The 27025-nt window shown below is 37.5% G+C and overlaps 1 protein-coding gene across 1 annotated transcript; it reads left to right on the forward strand.

Moving 5' to 3' along the window:
- The first annotated feature begins 326 nt into the window (after positions 1–326).
- LOC145999436 (uncharacterized) lies at positions 327–4228 on the forward strand. The gene is made up of 2 exons (XM_083136396.1): positions 327–407; positions 2465–4228. Exon 2 carries the CDS (start codon positions 2475–2477, stop codon positions 4128–4130), a length of 1656 nt encoding a protein of 551 aa, XP_082992522.1. The 5' UTR covers positions 327–407; positions 2465–2474; the 3' UTR covers positions 4131–4228.
- The last annotated feature ends 22797 nt before the right edge of the window (positions 4229–27025 follow it).

Below are 27025 nucleotides of genomic sequence, written 5' to 3' on the forward strand. Positions count from 1 at the left end.
ATGGTATTGAAAATGGAATTCGGGCAGATGATTTTGGATCAAATCCACTGGTAGACAAGGCTTAGCATTAAGATATCATGGTACTGGGACATAAAGTGTGAATAGGGGTGGGGGAACTGCTCCCCATGTCCCCCCATCCCTAATCGCCGCCACTGTCAAAACATTAAACTAATATGATACGGTACGGTTGCCCTGCTCCCAAAAATTTCACTCTTTAATACTTTTCTATTTCTTAAAAAAAATCTTTACATACATTAATTAACATGGACAGTGATTGTTGCCAAGAATGCAACTTGATACCAGCAACAATTACCAAATAATGTGCTGCCATAACGGTTGCTTGGTACCTGGAGTTGACTACATGAATTACTAAGCATATATTTTCGTCAAACATCTTTAAAAACAAGGTAGAAATCTCTGTACAACGCCAAATAATTAGTATTAATTAACGTGACTCAGTGATTATATCTGGAAACAAAACATTCCCATTCAATCCCCTTTCACCTTAAGGATAAGCTACTGTACCTTTTTACATACCAATGACTTTTCAGTGCTTCGGACACGAAAACAATTCTTGTTCAAAATATAGAAAACTGTCCTAGAAATCGAAACTTTTTTTTCTCAAGTTAGCTCCTTGGATTATGGTTCATTACCGTCGCTCTTCTTCAACTTTTGGCTAATCGCGACGATAAGATAAGTCATGATATGGTTAAATTCATGAAGGGACAGTCAAAAAGAGCATCCATTTAAACCCGGGACCCGTGCCGTCGTAGCGCATTGTGATAGCCATTCTGCCACCGAGGTTGGCTTGTCTCAGCTTAGCGATAGTGTATATATTCACCTGAACATATAGAAGCACGCGGTGTTATATACGACCAAGAGAAATTCTCATCTGTTGTAGAATACCACAATCCCCAGATCTCCACACTATACAGTTAAACAAATTTTAAGAGCTGTTACTTTGCTATTCATTCGGTCGGCGGACTTAGCATCAGTGTTGCAAGTCTATTGATTTCTACAAACTGCCTGGTAGAAATGTGCGGAACATTCGGTAGACTCAATTGTCCACAGAAATCATATATGTGACTGCAAGCATATTCCAGTGCAAAATAAAATTTGTCATTAGATTGTGTATGTACAATTTGAGCAGAATGCGAGCAGATGGATCTAGTGATACGTAGTAATATATTACTGACAACACTGAACCGGGCCACTCTGTTCGAAGGAGAGGTAGAAAGAAGGGCAAGACTTGATGGAGTGAGGGGGAAAGCTTGATTGTGTAGCCTTTGCTCGCAAAATATGTTCTCCCTGTTGAATTTGAGTATTTGTGCTACCTCAAATCGTTGTCAATTAAGGAAAAAACATAGAGTGTAAAGGCCACATAGGATTCGATGTGACCGTGCTTGTCCTTAACATGTTATAAAGAGAAGTTCACTGCAACGTTTTCCAGAAGGCCATGACGAATACAAGTAAATTCAAAATCTAGTGAGGGTTGCAAATCGTGTTTCAATTGATCGCGTAATGTAAGAAGCTTTCACTATATTCCACTGGATGTCTGTAGTATTCGTAACAACGCCGTGTCAGTGTTTGTTCATAAAAATGGTTGTGAACAAACCAATTCTCTTATCCAAATACAAGAAAACTTCAGAACAAGCTATCGGTAGGACCCTAATTCCGCAAAATGTCTTAAGTCGTAGTAAAAGTTTGTAGAGACCGAAAGTGGCCTTGACAAGAAGATATGTGGGAAAAACATCAAATGAATTCGTGTCTTATTTGAACAAAATCTCTGATAGGAGAACATAAAGGCAGTTAAGTAGCGGCTACCTTATGAATTGCTGATAGCAATTTTTTTTAAAAAAATAAGCTGCTATCTTTACTAGTTTTGTGAGTCATTACTGATTATATTTCATTTTGTTAAGCAGCGTTAATTTTCTGCTACATTTGGATAATCATGACGATGAGAATAAGTGATGCGTTTGATGAAGGGACACTCCTCAAGACACCCTTGTCAAGGCTGGGAAAAAATCGCGGTACCTCTAGCGTACGAGCGTATTGCGCTAACCATTCCGCTATGGAGGTTGGGAACATATTGTGAAAAGCGCTGGAAACTTTTAGAACATTCCAAAAACACAAGCTATTTTCGGGTTTCACAGTTCACTGAAGTGACTGAAAATAATCGTGTAAAATATTTTCTGAGCTTTTTACCTTAAAATAATACCAAACATAGTAATTAATTAGTACATATCCTGTTTTTGGTACACGCTTCTACACATATTTGGATAGTTATCTGTCCTCTATATACATGAAAATCAGACAACACGAAACATTCAGGCACATCCTAGACGAAATATGACATTGCTCACACAACACTAAAAGAAGGAGAGTACAAATGAAGAAAATATTAAAAAATCAATATTGATATTTTTCTTCAACTAAATCAAATTTTAAAAATATCTGTTCACAGGAAGAAAAACATGGACCAGAAAAGCAAATTGATGAGGTGCTTGCATCACAAAGGTTCCGCTTATCGGTCACTTCCTGCAACATGTCAGTCACTCCAGGGAATATGCTACTCGAAGATGAGCAAAATGATCGAGTATTCCTGCACGAGGGAAATTAACGCCCTCTATAATTTTGAGAAGAACAGAAGCACCATGAAGCAGTTTCTCTCCCAACTTCCTGTCACCGTAAGAGAAAATATTCTGGAAAATATACCTAGGTTTTATATGCCTGGGAGTTACCTGTTCGGACTGTATAGGGATGAGGTCCTGTTCTCGACCGGTATGAGAAAATTATATTTGCTCGTAGGTTTCGAATTCCAGCAAATTCACTTTGAAAAATTCATGCATTTGGCTTCATCGGAGGGAAAAGGACTGCGGACATTGATATTCGATTACAGTAGGAAAGAGGCAACTCACATACATGTTACTCCAGAAATCTACCAGAACATCGGGCATACCTTCTCATCTGCAGAGTACCTTATGGATCTTCGATTAAGTTGGGTTGGCGATGACGTCATTATGAAGCTGATTGGTGAGAATTGCACCCGCCTTCAGAACTTGGAACTGTCGCATTCGTCGATTACTGCTAAAGGTTTCCATTACCTGACTCAAAACTTCGTCAAACATCCAACCGAGACTGACGGAGGTAGCAGGGTGTGGGAGAGTAAATTCTGGGGAGTTCCAGAAATATTCCCGCCACTGGAACAGTTGTTGCCGGAAGGGGAACCTGTGAAATTTTACGAGAGGAAGAAGAGTTCCCTGTGCTCCACGCTAAAGTCTTTGGAAATTGGATCTTTCAATAACTCGTCGTCGTATGAACCTATGCTTGCCGTCACGGAACTCATCCAAACCTTGGAATCAATTATACCATGTTCCTGTTTCTTCAGTAATCTCTTCACGAAATGGTACGAGCCCAAGAAAAGAAATAATAATTTCGTGCCATCTCCCTTAAATCTCACATCTATTGTAGCTATTGCAATGAGAGAATCTATATTCGACATGATAATAACGATGTGTCCAAAATTACGACACATAAGTTACGGTACCTTCAAACCAAATACGCCATCTACTTTCTCGCTGAGTTCATTCAATCACTTTCGATGCATTGAGTCTGTGAACATTTACCACGATACTTCGGTTCTCCAAACTGAGAGTTTTGATGATTTGTCAGTAGATATAAGAGAAGGGCTAACAGAAGTTACTATTTTCAATTATCATGCTGCTAAACCTTTCGATATCTCTAGTGTTCAGGAATGTTCAGCACTCCGTTGTCTGTATCTACACTTCCCCACCATTTTCTGGAAAGGTACTTCAAATGGCGGACTGATTACCTCCCACGATACAATGCAAAACTTATCCCTTGTTGACCTGGAAGCAGAAGTAACAGGAAAGACTGTGCTCTCGCTTTTGGAATGCGCCCCGAATTTGGAATATTTGACGCTTTCTAATATTATTGAAAAGAAGGAGGATTTCTTGGAGCGAATACTTGGGATGAGAAAGATGCCCAAGTTGGAAACCTTCGAAGTATTTGAAGGATTTTTACTGGACACAGAAGATGAATTACTATCCTTCGTGACTCACTTTGAGAGAATCCAGCACGTGGGTAAAATACGTTTTCTGTCAAATTAGTGGCTGCGAATCTAAAGGTGAATGAACCTAAACTTCTCTGCATATTGGTCTTCATTGCTTGGTTATTCAGAGCTCAGAAATCTTCAGCTTTAACTATTTTTTTTAATCATACTTAATACTCATATTTTGCTATATTTTTCTGAATAAATATTTTAAGAACATCCGCCTTCTAATTTCATTAATAAAGATAATTGACTAGCCTTCTCAGAGAATTGATTAGAAGAATTGTCGTTAAAAGTTGCATGTAGTTAGTTAAATATTGAACACAAAAGATATTAATTTAGAAAATATTCCTATATTCTCGTACATCTGCGAATTAATTCAATCTTTTGGTTTATTTTCTTCCATCGTCGTCTTATTTTATTTTTACCAAGGTCTATATTCAAGGAGATTTAACTGTTCCCTCTTCAAGGTGAAATACTTGATCTAAGAGTTAGTTGATGTTTTGCTTCCAAGAAAGTTTACTATTAAATACCTTTCTATTTAAAAGAAGAAACTTTATGCACATTAATCAATATGTACTCTTGAAATCAATGCCATAATCTTAAAGAGTAGCATTTCGATTAAGTCTAGATTTGTTGAAAAATACAAATGTTAGGTTTGAATTAGTTGTAAAACTCTTAATCTAATGAAACTCAGACAAGCATGATTAACTTAACTTGGTAAGTCCTAATTTTCACTCCATGCTGCATTTTGAAACTTGACTGAATTTAGAGATGCTATTAAAATGCCAAATAATAACAGAGTACTTGGCATTGATTTAATACCAGCTACGTTAATTGAATATGATTAGAATTTCATAATATGTGAAACTCATAAATTGATTTGTTTAATATGGAATAAAGAGGAAATTTCTCAACCAGTGGAAAGAATCGTTGTTCCTCTGTTTTACGAACGTGATAAAACAAACTGCAATAGATGCCCAAGTTGGAAACCTTCGAAGTATCATACGAGCAATCTTTTAACTCGACTAACCCCATGTGCTACTAATATTAAAGGTGATTATCAATGTGTATTTAAACGTAACAAATCAACTACAGATCAAATTTTTCACATCAGATAGACACTTGAGAAAGAGTGAGAATATAATCCAAATGTTAATCAGGTATTCATTGATTTTAATAAAAAAAAAAGCATATGATTCTGTTAAGACAGATAAATTATGTAACATATTAATTAACAGAAAGTAAAATTCGTGTGGGTATTAATATGTCGGATAAATTTGCAATTGATGTTGGGTTAAGACATTGTCTCCATTAATCTGTAATTTTGCCTCAGAAAATTATGTTATGAAGGTAAAAGAAAATATTGAAGGACTAAAATGTAATGGCTTGATTCAGTTGTTAGCATATGTAGATGATGTAGACTTATTAGAGGGTGATATAAATACAATTAAGAATAATGCTAAAATATTTTTAAAAGCAGTTGAAGAAATAGCTTTGGAAGTTAGCAAAGAGAAAACATGACATATGATTACATGCCGAAATCATGTAATAATCAAAATTTTATTATTGATACCAACTCCTTTCAATCAGTTTCCAAATTCAAGTACTTAGTAGTAATACTAAAACAATGTAAATAGTATTAAAGAGGATATAATAAGCAGACTTAATTCAGGAAATGCGTGTTACATTTCTCTTCGTATATATGTATCTTCTCGTATAATATCTGAGAAAGTCATACGGATGTGAAACTTGTCCCCTTATATTAAAAGAGGAACATAAATTAAGAGTATTTGAAAATAAAATCCTTGCGAACATATTTGGACCTAAAATGGATGAGGAGACAGGTGAGTGTATAAGGCTACATAATTTAGAACTGCATAATATACATTCATGTCCACATATTATTAGAATATTTAAATCAAGAAGACTTAGGTGGGCTATCCACGTGGCAAGAATGGAGAGGAAAGAAGAGTTTAGAGGATTCTTGTTGGGAAACCTGATGGTAAGAGACCTGTAGGAAGGCCAAGATGAAGATGGAGAGATGGACGGAAAGGACATACGTAAGGATGGAAACGAGTAGATTGATATTGCCCAGGATAGGCACAGATGGAAGGTTTGTGTTACTGCAGCCATACAATTTAAGGCTTTTAGAAGGCTAGAGAGTTAGTTAAAACGTCCACAGTTCAAATCAATGACAGACCCCAAATTAGTAGTTGTGTGATTATAAACGTCCATAAAACTTAGAGATGTCCATGTAGCAACGAAACACACCACAAGTTGCCTTCATACAGAACGCAGCGCAGTGGGTATGTCTTTAAAGCCACAGCTATTCGATGGCTTCAAATTACTATGTTGCTTATCGCCAATTTAAATATATAAAAAGCTTAATTCTCCTCCTACATGGTATCGTGACCAAGTAGGGTTGTTACGTTTCATTGCTTTATGCAACATGTTTTTCACAACATGATTACGGACAAATTAAAAATTTTGAAAGTTCGGGACATGCAAATTGACTCTCCAAAATTAAACCTTACTTTACTATTTGATTTTCAAGATTCTAAATGCCTTCCTCTTCTTCTTCAACATAAAATTACTTATTATCCAAACACGAAACACAGAAATAGTCACAACCCTGACGCTACACAAGGGATACTAGTTCTAACCGAAGCCCTAAAACAGTGCCGGATCTACAAATCCTGGGCCTCCCCGCAAAATATTACCAAACGACACCCTCTACCTACCTACCTTTACACACATTATATACAGGGTGTCTCAAAAGTAATAGTGCAAACTGACACAGGTGAAAGTACACGATAATAGAAGCAAAAAAGTCTCAGTAAACATGGGTCTGTAAACGAGCCGTTTTCGAGATAATCGCGAATGTGTGATTACAAGCCGCCACTGATTTCATTGTTTGTAAACGTCGTCCGAGTTGGTAAATAAACTTTTCTAACGATGGAAGCGGCCCCGGCGCCCACCCAGCGTCTAATAACATGGGTACCTGGGGGAAAACCTGGGGGGTAAAGGCGGTCAGGGGTGTGATGTTGATCACATCACCCCCACTCATGACCGGATCAAGAAAGTGTGGGGCGTTACCCCCACACCTCCTATACGCCTTCATGGCGTGATGCTATGCATAGGGGAGCACTTTACCTTTTTTTGTGGGGACATTTTTTTTAAGGGGGACAATACACTTCAGTTAACTTTTGAAAAATTGTAATTACAATAACTAGCTTTTACAACAAAACATATATATCAGGGTGCATCGAACTTTATTAGCTGGACATAAATTCACTGTACTAATGTGATTATGTAATTATAGAACATAATATTTTACATGTAACTTTTAAATGAGACTTTGATTATCATCTTCGGTTTATAATACTTATGCATACAATCCTTTATAGGAGTTTAATATCATCACACATATTTAAGTAAAAAAGGAAGGCCCAAGATAAAATTTTCATCCAGGCGAAATCGATTTTTGGCACCCCTCTGTCCACCCTGTCACCCCCCCCCCCCCCGCCTCAAATGTCTACCCTGAACCCACTACTTTCCATTTTCGACCAATAAAAAAACATTACCTTGTTGCATATTTACGGCTTTAACGACGATAAATAATAGCCTTGTTTCTTCAATACCTTAATGTGAAAGAACGCGTAGGTTGATATCAGAATATCAGTAGTCTCTTAGTTAAAATTTCTACATGATTTTGCAGTCAATGAGAAGTAACTTCAATTAATTTTTCTGTACACAAATCCAACTCTTTACAAAGCAAATATCCATATTTATGTAATCAAAAATAAGGATTTGGCTCTATTAAATCGGGACGCCTCGGTTTGGCGCCGTCGAGGACGTTGGGTCGTCCGGCCCTTAAGCCACGCACACACACACACACACACATACAAGTATTGATTTGAACGTTTGTTAAGCATTAGTATAAATATGTAACACTGCGGAACTTCCAGCCACATCAATGCAGTATGAAGTAGCACATATGTTTACAGGCACATGTAAAAAAAAGATACTAATTCTGAATATATAAAACAGTGGCATATTGAAAACAGAATATTTTCAATTTCTGCTTGACTTTTCCGAAGGGAAGCAAAGGTGCCTTTTGCAATGGACTGGCTCTCAAAAGCATGAAGTCTACGGCATTCCCATGCTTCTTCCTCTATTCTTGCACATATTCATTCATAATATACCATGTGTTTTCCTTAATTCATTGTCGGTTTGAAAAAGGAAATACTGAAATAGTAAACGCACAAGCACAAGAAACACACTCAAACTGAGTGATAGTCCCACATCATTGATTCTGCCCATTTTAGAGCAGAAACCTTTGTAATTTCCCACCTGTTGTGTACAAGAGTTATGTAATATAGGTGGGGCCAAACGAGAACTGAAGGGGCCCGAGCCCCACTCCCGATTTCGATGCCCGTGGTGATGTGATATATATATGACACTTTTCTCACGCATGTAAAATAATACATTTGTTACAATCATGTAGTCATAACTCTTTCCTGAATTAAATAAGGTTCACCCCGGCATCCCTCGTGAAATTCTAGGCTGATTTGATTGTAGTCTGTCTGTCACGCGGGAAACCCCGGGGTGGGTGATCTAAGGGCGAAATTTTTACGGCTTTGTCCCCGCATAAAGCGTCTCCAAGACCCACCCAGCCTCAAATCAAATGGTACCCGGTGGGGGAGTATAGGTGGCCGGAGCGTGGTACTGATCACATCACCTCCAAGATGTCCGACATCGATAACATGTGCGGCCCTACCCCCACATACTCTAAACTTTAACTTTGACTTTACCTGTATACGTAATTGTATTCGTTTCTGTACCCCTGAGTAACTACGTTTATAGTAGAATGACAGCACTTCATTCCTACGCGTCAGCAAAAATTCGATGCGACTGGTGTTATTTATTTATTTATTTATTTATTTATTTATTTATTTATTTCCTTCAACAGAGAAATTTTCTCCTTTTACAGAAGGTAGCCAATAAAAATACAAATAAAAATAGAAATACATAAACAAGAGAAACACATAATATAATACAGTGAGACATAAGACAGGTAGAACACATACGCAAATATAATGTAATATAAATTACTAAACTATACTATAGAATCATATAACACTCAATAACACTCAATTAGCAATTTAGAAGCGCTTCACCCAATATAATTTATGTTATAAACACTTGTCTTAATATTTTTTTGTACTCATTGATTGAGATACTAAAATCAAGATTAGACTGCAATATAGATATTTTGTTGTATGCAAAGGACATTCTAAATAATGGCGAATTCTTGAATCTTTCTGTTTTAGGAATATCATAAGACATCAATTGCCGCAGCCTTAAGCCACATTTCTTTCCATTGAAACATATCTTTTGGAGAAAAGTAGGGTTATCTATGATGCCAGTCATTGTTTTGTACAGAAATATTTGTTGTGTTATTTCCCTTCTATTAATAAGACTTTCATAATTAAACTCATTAAGTAGGTCATTGTATGATAAGTTATTATAGTATGATGGTACATTATACTTTTTGTAATACAAATATCTTATGTTACATCCAGGTGTAGCGGAGTACGAGCGGTTTTATTGTTGAGTCAGCAGAACGTGTCTGATCACGTTGAAGACGTCGGAAGCGGTGGGGGGAGGGGGGCAATGGATCTGTGATGTTGTTTGTTGATGTATGCTAACCTAACACGTGCGTATGCTTATGTGTGTGTGTGTGTGTGGAGGAAATGCGCGCGTAACCATTGCGTATGATACAAAGACATGAAGAAATGATTTAAAGATGGTGCCGAAGGTGGTGTACCCCCGAAAGCTTAGCGGTCAAGGTTATTGCTCTGTAAAACAAGAGGCGTCGAGGGTTCGATTGCTGGTAGAGTCAATATTGATTGATTGATAGATTGAGTTAGTTTTTTAAGTCCACTTTATGCACGGCAAGACTAATCTGGATTGGACCTACAGTAAAAAAGTGGTGATTCGGACCACTATGTGTCTCCACCGAGTATCGAACCTGGGACCCCTTGATTACAAGGCGACGATGTCAATATTGAATGGTCTCGATTAGCCTGTGTGTACATAAAGCCAACAAAATGGCTGAGTTCGAAAATCGAGTTGGTTAAGTGGTTAATGCTGTCACCTGGCAATGAAGAGGTCGCGGGTTCGATTTTCTAGGTAGTTAAATGAGGCCAATTGTTTTGTCCAGCCATTATAGGTCCCGATTAGTCTATCTGTGCATAAATAGTATTTGAATAAAATCAATATGGCGGCCGCGTTTTGTGTTCAGCGGCGGCGACGGGGCGCGGCGCGGGGCGGAGCGGGGCGGAGCGGCGCGGCCAGGCGCGGCGCGGTGTGTTTTTTATTCCGCGAGATGTTTTAACCAAGTGGTTGAGGGTTCGATTCCCAATGTTGGTGAAAATTTGATATTCAATTGTATTTGTTTAAAAGTTTCGATTAGCTATTGTGCACAAAGAGAAAATGAACTAATTGGAAATAGGATGTTTATGCTGTAAAGAAAAGGTCCCGGGTTCGATTCACAATGTCAAATTGGCTGATAATGATGTTGTTTTTAAAATAAAATAATAAAAGTGTGTTGAGTCCCTATTAGTATTTATGCAGGAACAGATATTAAAAATCAAAACAAAATGGCTGTGACTGGTGTTTAGTATTCGAATGGTTCCAGGTTCGAGTTCCAATGTTGGAAAATTGCAGAACAACATTGATTTGATTAGGAAGTGAGTTACTATTATTCCCTATTAACCTTGATACACAAATATAAAATGTCTGACTTTGGAGTTTTGCAACCAAGGGGTCGAGGGTTTGATTTCCACTGGGGGGGTTAATGTTGGCGTTTTTTAACGCAGTCCCGATTAAGCGTAATGCATAAAGTTGTTTCACCGGATATCGAACCTGGACTCCTTTTGATTACAACGCAAAAACGCTAATGTATAAAGATAAATTAGAATCTGTTGTTTTGCTGTGTGGGGCCCCAGTACCGATTAGCTTAAATGCATAAAGAGTAGGTAAGATAAGCAAGATGGCCGTCACTATTGTTTTGTGATCAAAGGGGGGTCACAGGTTCGATTCAACCAAAGGAGGCAACATTCTATGTTTCAATTCCATGTAAAAGTCTAAAATTATGTTTCGATTAACCTCAATGCATAAAGAGGAATTAAACAAAAAACAAGCAAAATGGCGACAGATGTGATAAAAGAAAAATTGAATTAGTTTTTTTTTTATAGTGACAAGAAAAAATAGCGAATCACTGTTAGAAATAGAATGAAAATAAAGATACTCGCCTTTGCGTGTCCAGCGCTGTGCAGAAAAGCTCTCATGCTTTATCTCCGACAAGTCCACAATACACAATTTTTTTTTATTGTATAGTTAATTATTAATGTTGTTATTAACACAGATTCTTACTAGTGTGAAGAAAAGCTCTCATGCTTTATCTCCGACAAGTCCACAATACACACTTTTTTATTATATAGTTAATTATTAATGTTGTTATTAACGATTTTTACCAGTAAAAATGTAAACCATGAGGATTTTTGAAGGGTTGATAAGTGAAAAAAAAGCCAACACATATATTTTACCCCTGTTTATTACCAATATTTACAAAATTCAAAAGAGCCGCACACACACACACACACACATACATATGTAAAATGTTTATATTGTGTCACCAGTTTATCAGCATGTTATTTAACAAGTTTTTATTCTTCAAGTTTGTTCACTCACCCACATAAGGAATTGTGTCACTATCATATCCATTTTCTGCTGCAACCACTGAATTAAAATGTTTCACTATTTTTTCCACAAGCATGTTCTCGCAAAAAACAAACACTTCTTTGGAAAGTCTTTTTCCGTCGATGTTTTTGTATAGACAAAGGCTCAGGTTTTGTACATCCATGTAGGTGGGAAAGCACAAACTTCTCCTTATTACATGCATGGACAGGGGAAATATCTGTGCAACCGAAACATTGTTCGCGAAGGTCGAGAATGCAAGATTCCACACAGTTTCCAAAATATGATTTCAGATACGGCGACACTGTTTCACACATAACTTTCGCATGCTCGATGCACACAAATATGTTCATAAAGTTCCGCCACGAACTTTCTGCGATGAACACAATCTCCAGGGAACCGTAAGCTGTTTTTTTTCCTTATAATGATCTGACGGCGATTGTACAGTGTGGTTATCAGCAATTCATGTTGCTCACTTAGTGGGTAGGAAACACGAGGCTGCTCACCTGGAATAGCGATATAATTGTCGATTACTGGAAACAATTCCTGAAGAGCGTGCCACTCCTGCAACTGTAGTTCAACACCGGCCGCCCCGCTTCTGTGTAGCCTGACCACAGGTTGGAAATCCAGATGAGAGGAAAGTCCGATTGAGATAACCTTTGTTTTCGAAGCTTTCAAATAGTAGACGTGATCAAATAATATCGACTGGCGTATAAGACTAGTTACTTGTTTTTGTTCTTCAGGTAAATGCTGATCGCTCTCTTTCTGAAGAACCCCCTTGAAATTAGTGTACGGTTGAAATCTTTTTTTCAGCGGCATCGAAATAGAGGATTCCATGACTAAGAACTGCGAGATGCTGCATATTGCAGCGTGCAGGTATACATTTGAAGAAATGCGTGGGCGTGTTTTTGAGACGCATGCGCGCGTAGCAAACCAAGCATGTGCTGGACAAAAAGGTGGAGGGGCGGAGCCTTACAAAGATCAATGGTTAGAGAAAATTCAGCAGAATATCATAAACGTCATATTGAGGAAATATTGGATAACAAATATTAATTAATTTAATTAAAGCATCAACCGCATTGTCGATCTGAAATTAGGTTTATAGACAGGGGGCAAAATGGAAAATATCGACGATGTTCTAGTATTGGATTGTTTCTGTATTTCCATCGGTATAATCCTCCACCACATTTGAAGCATACTGTTTTATCCTCTTTTTGAATGTAAAATAATCCTGCTTCGGACAGAGCTTCTACAAACGGGAATTCTTTTGATTGACAGTTTCTGAAAGAGGACAATCTAGCATTGAAAGATCCCATCTCTGGATATTGCGTCATTGTTCTGTAAAGACACAAAACAAGATAAATATTATAAATAAGCTGTTGTAAACCGTAACGCTACAAAATTATTAATATACTATTAGGACTATATGTAATTTGTATAAAATTTCAAACAGTATTTACTGTCAATATTTTCTAGTATACGTACCGAGTATTATAACTTTAATTTACGAGTCAGCAAATACGTTGTTATAATATTGTCGTTTTTTACAGGTACTGGGAATAAAATTTGAAATTTATGCATGGGTTAATGAGAGGCTCTATGGGATAAATACAGAAAACAGTAATGCCCACAGTACACAGACCCGTAATTTTGTATCTGATGAGTGTTGTACGTGTAGAATTTAGAGTTACTTTCCAAAAATCGCAAATGGTTATGCACATGTGGAGGTTTTCCGTAACTATCAAAAAATTCCCCACGGGAGTTACTGTCTATGTAAATTGCTACCCAGTGCTTCCCGGGGCTATCCCTGGGATCTGTATTTACAATCAACGCTGCTGGTAGTTCCACATGTACAGGTAATTCATTAGCTGCGAAAACCCCAACATGATGATTGTCAAAGGCTCTATTTGATATTAACCCGTGAAGCAAATTTAAAGTCGACAGCATTGCTGGACACTAAATAGTAATATTGTGCAACTCACCTTTTTATACTTCAAAGTAGACGGTACACGTCACAGTAGATTCCAGAACCAATTTGATCTTGACCACCAAGATGTTTATCGTTGTTGAAACATTGGAGAGCTATCTAACACAACGCTGATGCTCGGAATATGTAGGCGGGTTTTACAAACGCGCATGCGTACGGTGTTAATGCTACCTGGCATTTTTGTGCTGTTGTAAAGTGAATTTTTTACTATAAGAAAATTGTCTGTATGTGTTTGTGTGTGTGTGTATATATATATATATATATATACAGACACACACACATATTTATTTATTGATGAAGTATATATATATATATATATATATATATATATATATAATACAATACAATATAATATATATATATATATATATGTAATTTGAAGATACAACATATCAGTAAAATCTAACTAGAAAAATATTCATTACATTCGATTTTTATATTATATGTAATTTAAAACATTCTTCACAGTTTGAGAAATGGAGTGCTTGTGGAAACACGCGTTCTCTGCAATATTGGCTGGTCCATCAGGATGCGGAAAAACATATTTTGTGAAGCATTTTCTCCAGTGTTTACCCCAAATGTTAAATGTAAAATTCAACAATATTTTCGTGTGCTACGGGGAATGGCAATCTGCATACAATGATTTCCCTGGTTTTGTACAATTTCGGGAAGGAATGCCTAATATTGACAAGTTTGTGCCAAATTCTGGACCTCATCTTATTATTATCGATGATCAGATGAGGGAAAGTGATCAAAGAGTCACGGATTTATTCACAAAAGGGTGTCATCATCGTGATATTAGTCTTTTCTTTATCACTCAAAATCTATTCCATCAGGGAAAAGGGAATAGGGATATATCTTTAAATAGTCATTGTATTGTATGCTTCAAAAATCCAAGAGACAGAGCCCAAATTAATTATTTATCTAGACAAATATACCCGGAGAATCCAAATTTTATAAAAGATGCATATTACAATGCCACCGCTGAACCCCATGGATATTTGCTGTTTGATCTGAAGCAGAACACTCCGGAAGAAGTACGTTTTCGGTCGCGGATATTTCCCGAAGGTGACAATAGTGGAGATGAATCAGATTTGAGTTTTCTGTCATACATATTGTGCCATACTTTCAAAACATTCTCAGAAGTAACATCTGCTGGTGCCATTTTAATACTCGAGTGAATTTTATGATTATAAGCTTTCAAAAGCTTTGGGAGTACATTAACATAACAGCTGGTTTTTACCTTAGTAAAATACTTCCACATGCGTTCTTTTAAAGTTCTGTTGAATCTTTCAACAATACTAGCTTTAATATCAGGATTCTTTGTTGTAAAATAAATTACATTTTGTTTTTTGAGATATTCCTGCACAATACTGTTAGTAAACTCACGCCCTTTGTCAGTTTGTAAATTCAAAGGTTTTCTTTTCATTTGTTTGAAAATTTGCTGGAAAGCCTTTTTTATACATACACCAGTTTTATTTTTTACAGGGACAGCCCAAGCATGCCTGCTAAAAATATCGATAACTGTGAGTATATATCTGTACTCTTTGTTGTGATTCCGCAAACTCTGCATGTCATTCAAGTGAGCCTGCCATTGGTCATCGATATTATGCACAAAATAAAAGTTTCTCGGAAATCGACGCTTTACAGGTCTATGCAAAGTGTATGCTTTTGCTTTGTCAACCAATGTTTGACTGTTGACAATGGTATGGAATTTTTTTACAGCTTTCCATAGTGTTGAAGCTGTAGAATAGGATGCTGGATGAGATGGATTGTACCAGATATTCTGTAATATTTTTTCGCTCATGGTTTGTATCTTGACCAAACTGGAACAGAACGTTTACGTTTGTGCCCTGGAAATGATGATACAAAAGAAATTGGTTCATTTTCTTCTTCTTCTTCTTCTTCTTCTTCTTCTTCCTCTTCTTCTGCTTCTGTTACTTCTTGTGCCTCTTCTTGGTTAGCTCCGGACAGCGGAACATGGCGTCCGGGGTTGCCAAAAACAATCTGTTGAATAAACTCCTGTCTCCGTGGGTTTCCAATATATTCTTGAGGAATATTAGATAACGCCAGAGCTCTATTGAACAGTTGCCACCCAATAGGATTGCTTGTTTTTCGTGGTCGAATTATATCCGATACTAGATCGACAATATTTGAGCCTTCAATTTTATTATTGTTAATAAAAACTGCCCCATATTTATCCCAATCAATATTACTATTATGTAAAAGACGTTCATACAACAGTACGGCTTTTCTAAGATACATGCTAGGTGTAGCAGATAGAATTTCTTCTTTTATATCAGTCAACTTCTCAGTAGATTCTGCAATCGGTAGCGACACAGGTTCTCTTTGTTTTCGAGTAATAGACAGAAATTTTTGGAGCACAATGCTGTAAAGATTCCATTTTTCATCATCCGAAAGACCTTTGAGATTCAAAATTACTTGCATATCCTGATCCAATTGCGATAAGGATGTAGACGGTGCAGACATAACAGAATGTCTCATGTTATCCATAAATTCTTGAGGTATTATAACCATTTTTTGGCATGCTCCATGTTCAGATTTTTTTCACTTAAATAAACTTGATAACACACCTCCTATTAAAGGGGCTAATAACGCAGGTAGAAATCCTCCGTGTTGCACTAGTATCTGTTTCTTCTGCTTTGTAGACTGTCCTTTGGCAGAGAGATTACGTATCACCTTCTTGTACCGGCTCAATTTTGTTTTCTGAGGTGTTGAAAGAGGAACATTCCCTTTTAGAACATTGTAACAACACTCACAGATTGAATTAACTAAGGAAGAATCAGCAGCTTGTAATATCGCAGTGCGAAGAGCTGGTTTAGCATCCGACAAAACTTGGAGCACTTTAGCGTGTTTCACTCTTGGAGCCATGATGACAGAATAAACGACTAGTGATTATGCTTACTTTTTTTGAAGGAATATATACATAATTGAGATCATCGTCGGGAAATATCCGCCACCGAAAACGTACTTCTTCCGGAGTGTTCTGCTTCAGATCAAACAGCAAATATCCATGGGGTTCAGCGGCGGCATTGTAATATGCATCTTTTATAAAATTTGGATTCTCCGCGTATATTTGTCTAGATAAGTAATTAATTTGGGCTCTGTCTCTTGGATTTTTGAAGCATACAACACAATGACTATTTAAAGATATATCCCTATTCCCTTTTCCCTGATGGAATAGATTTTGAGTGATAAAGAAAAGACTAATATCACGATGATGACACCCTTTTGTGAATAAATCCGTGACTCTTTGATCGCTTTCCCTCATCTGATCATCGATAATAATAAGATGAGGTCCAGAATTTGGCACAAACTTGTCAATATTAGGCATTCCTTCCCGAAATTGTACAAAACCAGGGAAATCATTGTATGCAGATTGCCATTCCCCGTAGCACACGAAAATATTGTTGAATTTTACATTTAACATTTGGGGTAAACACTGGAGAAAATGCTTCACAAAATATGTTTTTCCGCATCCTGATGGACCAGCCAATATTGCAGAGAACGCGTGTTTCCACAAGCACTCCATTTCTCAAACTGTGAAGAATGTTTTAAATTACATATAATATAAAAATCGAATGTTATGAATATTTTTCTAGTTAGATTTTACTGATATGTTGTATCTTCAAATTACATATATATATATATTATATTGTATTGTATTATATATATATATATATATATACTTCATCAATAAATAAATATGTGTGTGTGTCTGTATATATATATATATATATATACACACACACACAAACACATACAGACAATTTTCTTATAGTAAAAAATTCACTTTACAACAGCACAAAAATGCCAGGTAGCATTAACACCGTACGCATGCGCGTTTGTAAAACCCGCCTACATATTCCGAGCATCAGCGTTGTGTTAGATAGCTCTCCAATGTTTCAACAACGATAAACATCTTGGTGGTCAAGATCAAATTGGTTCTGGAATCTACTGTGACGTGTACCGTCTACTTTGAAGTATAAAAAGGTGAGTTGCACAATATTACTATTTAGTGTCCAGCAATGCTGTCGACTTTAAATTTGCTTCACGGGTTAATATCAAATAGAGCCTTTGACAATCATCATGTTGGGGTTTTCGCAGCTAATGAATTACCTGTACATGTGGAACTACCAGCAGCGTTGATTGTAAATACAGATCCCAGGGATAGCCCCGGGAAGCACTGGGTAGCAATTTACATAGACAGTAACTCCCGTGGGGAATTTTTTGATAGTTACGGAAAACCTCCACATGTGCATAACCATTTGCGATTTTTGGAAAGTAACTCTAAATTCTACACGTACAACACTCATCAGATACAAAATTACGGGTCTGTGTACTGTGGGCATTACTGTTTTCTGTATTTATCCCATAGAGCCTCTCATTAACCCATGCATAAATTTCAAATTTTATTCCCAGTACCTGTAAAAAACGACAATATTATAACAACGTATTTGCTGACTCGTAAATTAAAGTTATAATACTCGGTACGTATACTAGAAAATATTGACAGTAAATACTGTTTGAAATTTTATACAAATTACATATAGTCCTAATAGTATATTAATAATTTTGTAGCGTTACGGTTTACAACAGCTTATTTATAATATTTATCTTGTTTTGTGTCTTTACAGAACAATGACGCAATATCCAGAGATGGGATCTTTCAATGCTAGATTGTCCTCTTTCAGAAACTGTCAATCAAAAGAATTCCCGTTTGTAGAAGCTCTGTCCGAAGCAGGATTATTTTACATTCAAAAAGAGGATAAAACAGTATGCTTCAAATGTGGTGGAGGATTATACCGATGGAAATACAGAAACAATCCAATACTAGAACATCGTCGATATTTTCCATTTTGCCCCCTGTCTATAAACCTAATTTCAGATCGACAATGCGGTTGATGCTTTAATTAAATTAATTAATATTTGTTATCCAATATTTCCTCAATATGACGTTTATGATATTCTGCTGAATTTTCTCTAACCATTGATCTTTGTAAGGCTCCGCCCCTCCACCTTTTTGTCCAGCACATGCTTGGTTTGCTACGCGCGCATGCGTCTCAAAAACACGCCCACGCATTTCTTCAAATGTATACCTGCACGCTGCAATATGCAGCATCTCGCAGTTCTTAGTCATGGAATCCTCTATTTCGATGCCGCTGAAAAAAAGATTTCAACCGTACACTAATTTCAAGGGGGTTCTTCAGAAAGAGAGCGATCAGCATTTACCTGAAGAACAAAAACAAGTAACTAGTCTTATACGCCAGTCGATATTATTTGATCACGTCTACTATTTGAAAGCTTCGAAAACAAAGGTTATCTCAATCGGACTTTCCTCTCATCTGGATTTCCAACCTGTGGTCAGGCTACACAGAAGCGGGGCGGCCGGTGTTGAACTACAGTTGCAGGAGTGGCACGCTCTTCAGGAATTGTTTCCAGTAATCGACAATTATATCGCTATTCCAGGTGAGCAGCCTCGTGTTTCCTACCCACTAAGTGAGCAACATGAATTGCTGATAACCACACTGTACAATCGCCGTCAGATCATTATAAGGAAAAAAAACAGCTTACGGTTCCCTGGAGATTGTGTTCATCGCAGAAAGTTCGTGGCGGAACTTTATGAACATATTTGTGTGCATCGAGCATGCGAAAGTTATGTGTGAAACAGTGTCGCCGTATCTGAAATCATATTTTGGAAACTGTGTGGAATCTTGCATTCTCGACCTTCGCGAACAATGTTTCGGTTGCACAGATATTTCCCCTGTCCATGCATGTAATAAGGAGAAGTTTGTGCTTTCCCACCTACATGGATGTACAAAACCTGAGCCTTTGTCTATACAAAAACATCGACGGAAAAAGACTTTCCAAAGAAGTGTTTGTTTTTTGCGAGAACATGCTTGTGGAAAAAATAGTGAAACATTTTAATTCAGTGGTTGCAGCAGAAAATGGATATGATAGTGACACAATTCCTTATGTGGGTGAGTGAACAAACTTGAAGAATAAAAACTTGTTAAATAACATGCTGATAAACTGGTGACACAATATAAACATTTTACATATGTATGTGTGTGTGTGTGTGTGTGCGGCTCTTTTGAATTTTGTAAATATTGGTAATAAACAGGGGTAAAATATATGTGTTGGCTTTTTTTTCACTTATCAACCCTTCAAAAATCCTCATGGTTTACATTTTTACTGGTAAAAATCGTTAATAACAACATTAATAATTAACTATATAATAAAAAAGTGTGTATTGTGGACTTGTCGGAGATAAAGCATGAGAGCTTTTCTTCACACTAGTAAGAATCTGTGTTAATAACAACATTAATAATTAACTATACAATAAAAAAAAATTGTGTATTGTGGACTTGTCGGAGATAAAGCATGAGAGCTTTTCTGCACAGCGCTGGACACGCAAAGGCGAGTATCTTTATTTTCATTCTATTTCTAACAGTGATTCGCTATTTTTTCTTGTCACTATAAAAAAAACTAATTCAATTTTTCTTTTATCACATCTGTCGCCATTTTGCTTGTTTTTTGTTTAATTCCTCTTTATGCATTGAGGTTAATCGAAACATAATTTTAGACTTTTACATGGAATTGAAACATAGAATGTTGCCTCCTTTGGTTGAATCGAACCTGTGACCCCCCTTTGATCACAAAACAATAGTGACGGCCATCTTGCTTATCTTACCTACTCTTTATGCATTTAAGCTAATCGGTACTGGGGCCCCACACAGCAAAACAACAGATTCTAATTTATCTTTATACATTAGCGTTTTTGCGTTGTAATCAAAAGGAGTCCAGGTTCGATATCCGGTGAAACAACTTTATGCATTACGCTTAATCGGGACTGCGTTAAAAAACGCCAACATTAACCCCCCCAGTGGAAATCAAACCCTCGACCCCTTGGTTGCAAAACTCCAAAGTCAGACATTTTATATTTGTGTATCAAGGTTAATAGGGAATAATAGTAACTCACTTCCTAATCAAATCAATGTTGTTCTGCAATTTTCCAACATTGGAACTCGAACCTGGAACCATTCGAATACTAAACACCAGTCACAGCCATTTTGTTTTGATTTTTAATATCTGTTCCTGCATAAATACTGATAGGGACTCAACACACTTTTTTTATTTATTTTAAAAACAACATCATTATCAGCCAATTTGACATTGTGAATCGAACCCGGGACCTTTTCTTTACAGCATAAACATCCTATTTCCAATTAGTTCATTTTCTCTTTGTGCACAATAGCTAATCGGAACTTTTAAACAAATACAATTGAATATCAAATTTTCACCAACATTGGGAATCGAACCCTCAACCACTTGGTTAAAACATCTCGCGGAATAAAAAATACACCGCGCCGCGCCTGGCCGCGCCGCTCCGCCCCGCGCCGCGCCCCGTCGCCGCCGCTGAACACAAAACGCGGCCGCCATATTGATTTTATTCAAATACTATTTATGCACAGATAAACTAATCGGGACCTATAATGGCGGGACAAAACAATTGGCCTCATTTAACTACCTAGAAATTGGAACCCGCGACCTCTTCATTGCCAGGTGACAACATTAACCACTTAACCAACTCGATTTTCGAACTCAGCTATTTTGTTGGCTTTATGTACACACAGGCTAATCGAGACCATTCAATATTGACATCGTCGCCTTGTAATCAAGGGGTCCCAGGTTCGATACTCGGTGGAGACACATAGTGGTCCGAATCACAACTTTTCAACTGTAGGTCCAATCCAGATTAGTCTTGCCGTGCATAAAGTGGACTTAAAAAACTAACTCAATCTATCAATCAATCAATATTGACTCTACCAGCAATCGAACCCTCGACGCCTCTTGTTTTACAGAGCAATAACCTTGACCGCTAAGCTTTCGGGGGTACACCACCTTCGGCACCATCTTTAAATCATTTCTTCATGTCTTTGTATCATACGCAATGGTTACGCGCGCATTTCCTCCACACACACACACACACATAAGCATACGCACGTGTTAGGTTAGCATACATCAACAAACAACATCACAGATCCATTGCCCCCCTCCCCCCACCGCTTCCGACGTCTTCAACGTGATCAGACACATTCTGCTGACTCAACAATAAAACCGCTCGTACTCCGCTACGACCGGATGTAACATAACACCAGTGGCATCGAATTTTTGCTGACGCGTAGGAATGAAATGCTGTCATTCTACTTTTATTTTCTACATATGCGAACCCTCTACTATGTCAATGGCTGAGTGCCCTCTAAAGGCTTACTTCTCTCCGACCCCCGCCCCCGCACTGCTAGGTTTTGTGGCTTGTAGATCCGGCACTGACTAAAAACTCTTACAGCCCAATTAAGAACAATGGGACTAACCAAATGAATACTTTGATAAAAAATATTATCTTCAACTGCGCATCACCGGCATTTCCCCTCAAAATATTACAGAAATTCATCACTTCGCACTTCGATAAATTAAGGATAATTTAATTTTAATTTAATTTATTTACATCCCAGTGGTTGAAAGTATTAAATATCGTGGAAACAAACTTGGAATACAATATTTGAAGGGAAAAGGATGGAAAATCATGAAAATGTTACGATGTATTTCTACCACAGAGTGGGGATGTGCAACTTTATTATTTTATAAAAATTGTTTCCGGGCATTGTTTGATAACGACAGATACACCAGGAACATTCAAATCCACGACGACCTCGACATGGAAACCCTTTTTGATTTCATGATGAGGGAAAAGACAACATTCTGGGTATCGCAGCCTCACCACCAGAATTCCACCATCAACTTTATTGGCCAGGTACCACTGTCACGAAGAACATACAGGACGCCAGGATTACAATAACAGTACAACTTCAAAGGCAAGCAGTGTCACGCCTGGTCACTACATGGATGGGCGACAGCGATATTTGAGGACAAGCAGTGCTGAGTCTGCTCACTACTTGGATGGGTGACCGTTCCACACGAGAAGACCTAGTCGTCATCCGGCAATCCGACAGATCTTCCAGAACTTCAAGAACTTCTAATTTCAACAAACACTTAACCTAAATACCTAGACACTAGTCACTCTAACACCAAAATTTTCCTAATCAACTCAGTCAAGAGCCCCTTACCCAAAACAATATGTACGTTTTCCAACTCCCCTCAGGGGCATCACCTTAATTAAGTCACTCTCTTCGCAGCACACCTGCTGTCACCTTTACACCTCACATTTCTCTACGTAATACTTTACCTAGACAACACGCCAAGTTTAAATCCTATTACCTACGTCAATCCTTACACTTGCGACAGTTGCAAGTGAAATTATGACATGACATGACAAAAGACAAATACGACTAACTAACGCAATACGAAGGCAAAGCCTCACGACTGGATCTTCCAAACATAGCAAACCGACATGATCCAGGATGCAAGGATGGATGCGAGGTGGTGCCAAAGTGCAAGATATAGCAAACTTCGGGCCCAACTTTATTTTAAACAATCTTATGTTGAGAAAGGTGGCAAAATATTGGGAACACTGCATGTCGCTACTTTTGGATATCCGAATTGAAATTTCATTTTTAAAAATTTTAACCATATTTTGGCTCCTTCATTGATTTGGTTTAATTTACTTCTCTCTTCTGCCACTTTTGGCTAATCGCGAAGATGAGGAAGAGTGACTATATGGTAAATTGATGGTAGCACAGATAGTGAAAGCGAAACAGTGAATTAGTGAAAGCATAGAAATTAGTGAAAGTGCATAAGTAACTCGGATGTACTGGGTGTTTCAAAAATACTTTTACAAACTTTGAGGGCTGGTTCCTCAAACCAAAACAAGAAAAAAAGTTCATATAAACATATGTCCGAAAATCCTTAGTTTATCAGTTATTAATGAAAGTTTACGCTCAACGCATTTCAAGGTACAATCCACCATTTGCCCTTGCAAATAAAAATAAGCATGTGGCTTATGCATGATGGGGCTCCAGCACATTTCAGTCGCATTGTTTGAGAAGCAACTGCTGATATCTACCATGACAGATGGATAGGTATGGGGAGGACCAGTTTCATGGCCTGCACGTTCCCCCGACCTCAATTCTTTGGATTTCTATCTGTGGGGCCACCGAAAACAGTTGTCTTATACAGTTGACATTTCTAATGCAGAGACACTTCATCAACGTGTGATGAAAGCCTGCGAAACCGTTCGCCACCGTGTGGGAGTATGTGAAAGGGTGCGCCGGTCCATGATCCGAAGTGTGCATGCGTGTGTGGAAGCAAGAGGAGGACATTTTGAACATTTATTATGAGTTTCTGAGTTGATGACAGTTGCAACACTTGCTAATAAGCTGGCAATGTCTAACAGATTTCTCATCATGTTCTTTCATTAATAACTGAGAAACTAAGGATTTTCGGACATATGTTTATATTAATTGTTTTCTTGTTTTGGTCTGAGAAACCAGCCCTCAAAGTTTGCAAAAGTATTTTTGAAACACCCTGTTTTAACCTTGTTAGTCAGTATAATTCAAACTCAGTATCAGCACAATAGGTAGCTATGGTGCTATATTGAAAAGGAAATTAAATTTACATATACTGATGAGTAGTGTTTATGTTCAAATAATAATAAATACCTTTATAATTATTATATTGATATAAATAAAATAAAAACAAGAAACAACAAAAATTATAATAGCATCAAATTATGTATGCTATACATGAGAAGAAAATATCTCTTTGTTATCTCCTTCCAGGATAAAGCAAGTCTTTGTATTCACAATTCTGAGCTTCAGTTTTCAAAATTCATCATCTGACCAAAGCACATCCAAACGTAGAACATATAAGTGTCACTCTATGCAACCTTCCTCCAAGCACTCATTTGAGGAACTGTCATATTTACAAGCCTGCCCGTTAAGGAAGATGAAAACAGATACCTATTCACTGCTTCAAAATCAACATGGCATCTTTTATACATATCAGTGTCATTCCACAACTTTCGAATCTTGATCAGATTATATCATGATCAAAGTTCATTCAAGTCATAAAAGGCTTCTATATAACTTAAACATCTAAGTTATTATAACATTACCACGTTTAATGGTTTAAAAGCAACAATTATTGTAGAAATATATCACCATCCCATATGCTATATCTGTCCTTATCCTGTTCCATCCTCAGCCTTTTTCAAAGTCACAGACAACTAGTATTAGAGCAACTAGTTCAAGCCAGATTTTTTAGTATGTGTTATCTTCAATTGTTTTTGTTTTATATTTTTGTCCATAAGTGCTTAACAGCTTGAATGTTTGTGTTGTAAATGTACATATTTGCTCTGTTACAGCTATTTTACTATGTATATTACAATATACTTATCTAATGATTACAATTACCATTTTTTTTAATGTTGATACAAAATACCAAGTATGACATCATATTATACATTGAACAATTTTAAAGAGTTGACCTTTGTATATAAACCTTGAAGCCAATGCAAATGTACACAATTTCAAAAATTTAATTATAAATTTGAATATATCATATCTTTCTTGTCTGAAAGAACACATATGATTGAAGACATTTGTTTTTCATATTACCAGTCAAAAATACTGTTATGACTAACTTATTATAAATATTGCACAAATGTGGAACTTTGAATTTAGCCTAACCATTTTCAAATGTTGTTATGACAATGTATTTTTTTTTATTGTCATACTTTATATATACACATTTTTTTTTTCATTTCTAATTTTTCCGACTCTGACAAACTCATCATTTCTTCATTTATCTTTACTTTATCTCTTCCTATTCCTGATGTCTCCCAGGAACCTGACGGCTTCTCTTTTCTAGGAAATTCTCTTCTCAAGGCTGACGTTTCTTCTTCCCAGTCCCAGCTATCGCTGTTGTTTTCAGAGTGATTTTACCCACACCTACCAATCATCAATTTCATATATTTTCTTAGGAGACCCTTTCTTCAAGAGCTGACGATTCTCCTCTCAGTCCCTGCTATCCCAACCTTCAGCAGCGCCTTCTCATTCCATACATATATTCTTTATATAACTAATCCTATAACCCACCCTAATCATTTCTAAACCAATCTTTGATCTGTTCAACCAAATGAATAATTGGTCAACATATAATACAGAAGGTTGTTCGGGATCTCTGGTGACGATTTTGAAAGACGCTGGCGGCGCTGTTATCAACGTCAGTCCGTCCAAACGGTGCATGTTGAGTCACGTCAGTACCGAGAACACGTGTGCAGAGTGTTGTGCCATTTACCTACAACGATGCCGAAGAAAATTGAACCATACTGGGAGGGCTACATAACAGCCCTTTCCGATGTTAAATATAGCTATTCGGCAATCAAAGGAATGTGCAATAAGCGTGGTTTTGTGATATCGAAGAACGGGATCGGTGCGGTATTGAACAAAAAAGGCAAAGGCCGACTGGGCCTAATTCCACAGGGGAAGAAACAGGCAAATCCACGAGCAGCTATGAGTCGTACACCGGACATAGTGAGAAAAGTGAAGGCCCTTGTGTCAGGTGGTAACCCTGCCCCCCCAAAGGAGTATCGCACGTAAGTTGGGAATGTCTGTGTCGACAGTGAACACCATAATCAAGAAGGACCTGCAACTAGAAATACGGCATAAGCGGCGAGTTCACAAGCTGTTGCCTCGTCACATTGCGGAACGTCGCACGAACACTAGAAAGCTCTTGCAGGGGAGAGATGGAAAAATGTGGTGACATTAGACGAAGCATATGTCTACCTTAGTGACCAAACCCCGCGCGATTTACTACCGCCCTCGCGACAAAAACAATTATCAAACATTGTATCGAGAATGCCAGGAAAGTTTTCCACGGGGTTTCATGATAATCGCTGGATACTGCTATAATGGCAAGCTAGCAATTCGTCGTGTAGCTAATAATGTGAAGGTGAACTCCACGTACTATCAGGATGAGGTTTTAACACCCATTTATAACATATATATCCTGGCACTGTATGGGGGAGCCAAAAACCAGGTCTGGGTGCACCAAGATAAAGCATCCAGCCATGCCTCCCGTTCGACTCGTCTGTTCTTACAGCGAATGGAGGTGGAAACTGGCATCCGTGCAATTCCTTACAGCGACATTCCAGCGAAGGCGCCAGATGGGTCACCTATGGACTTCTGTGCATTTGGACTCCTAAAACGGGCCTTAGG

Source organism: Lepisma saccharinum, chromosome 15 (genome assembly GCF_977018435.1).
Source record: "Lepisma saccharinum chromosome 15, izLepSacc3.1, whole genome shotgun sequence".
In the NCBI taxonomy this organism is placed as follows: domain Eukaryota; kingdom Metazoa; phylum Arthropoda; class Insecta; order Zygentoma; family Lepismatidae; genus Lepisma; species Lepisma saccharinum.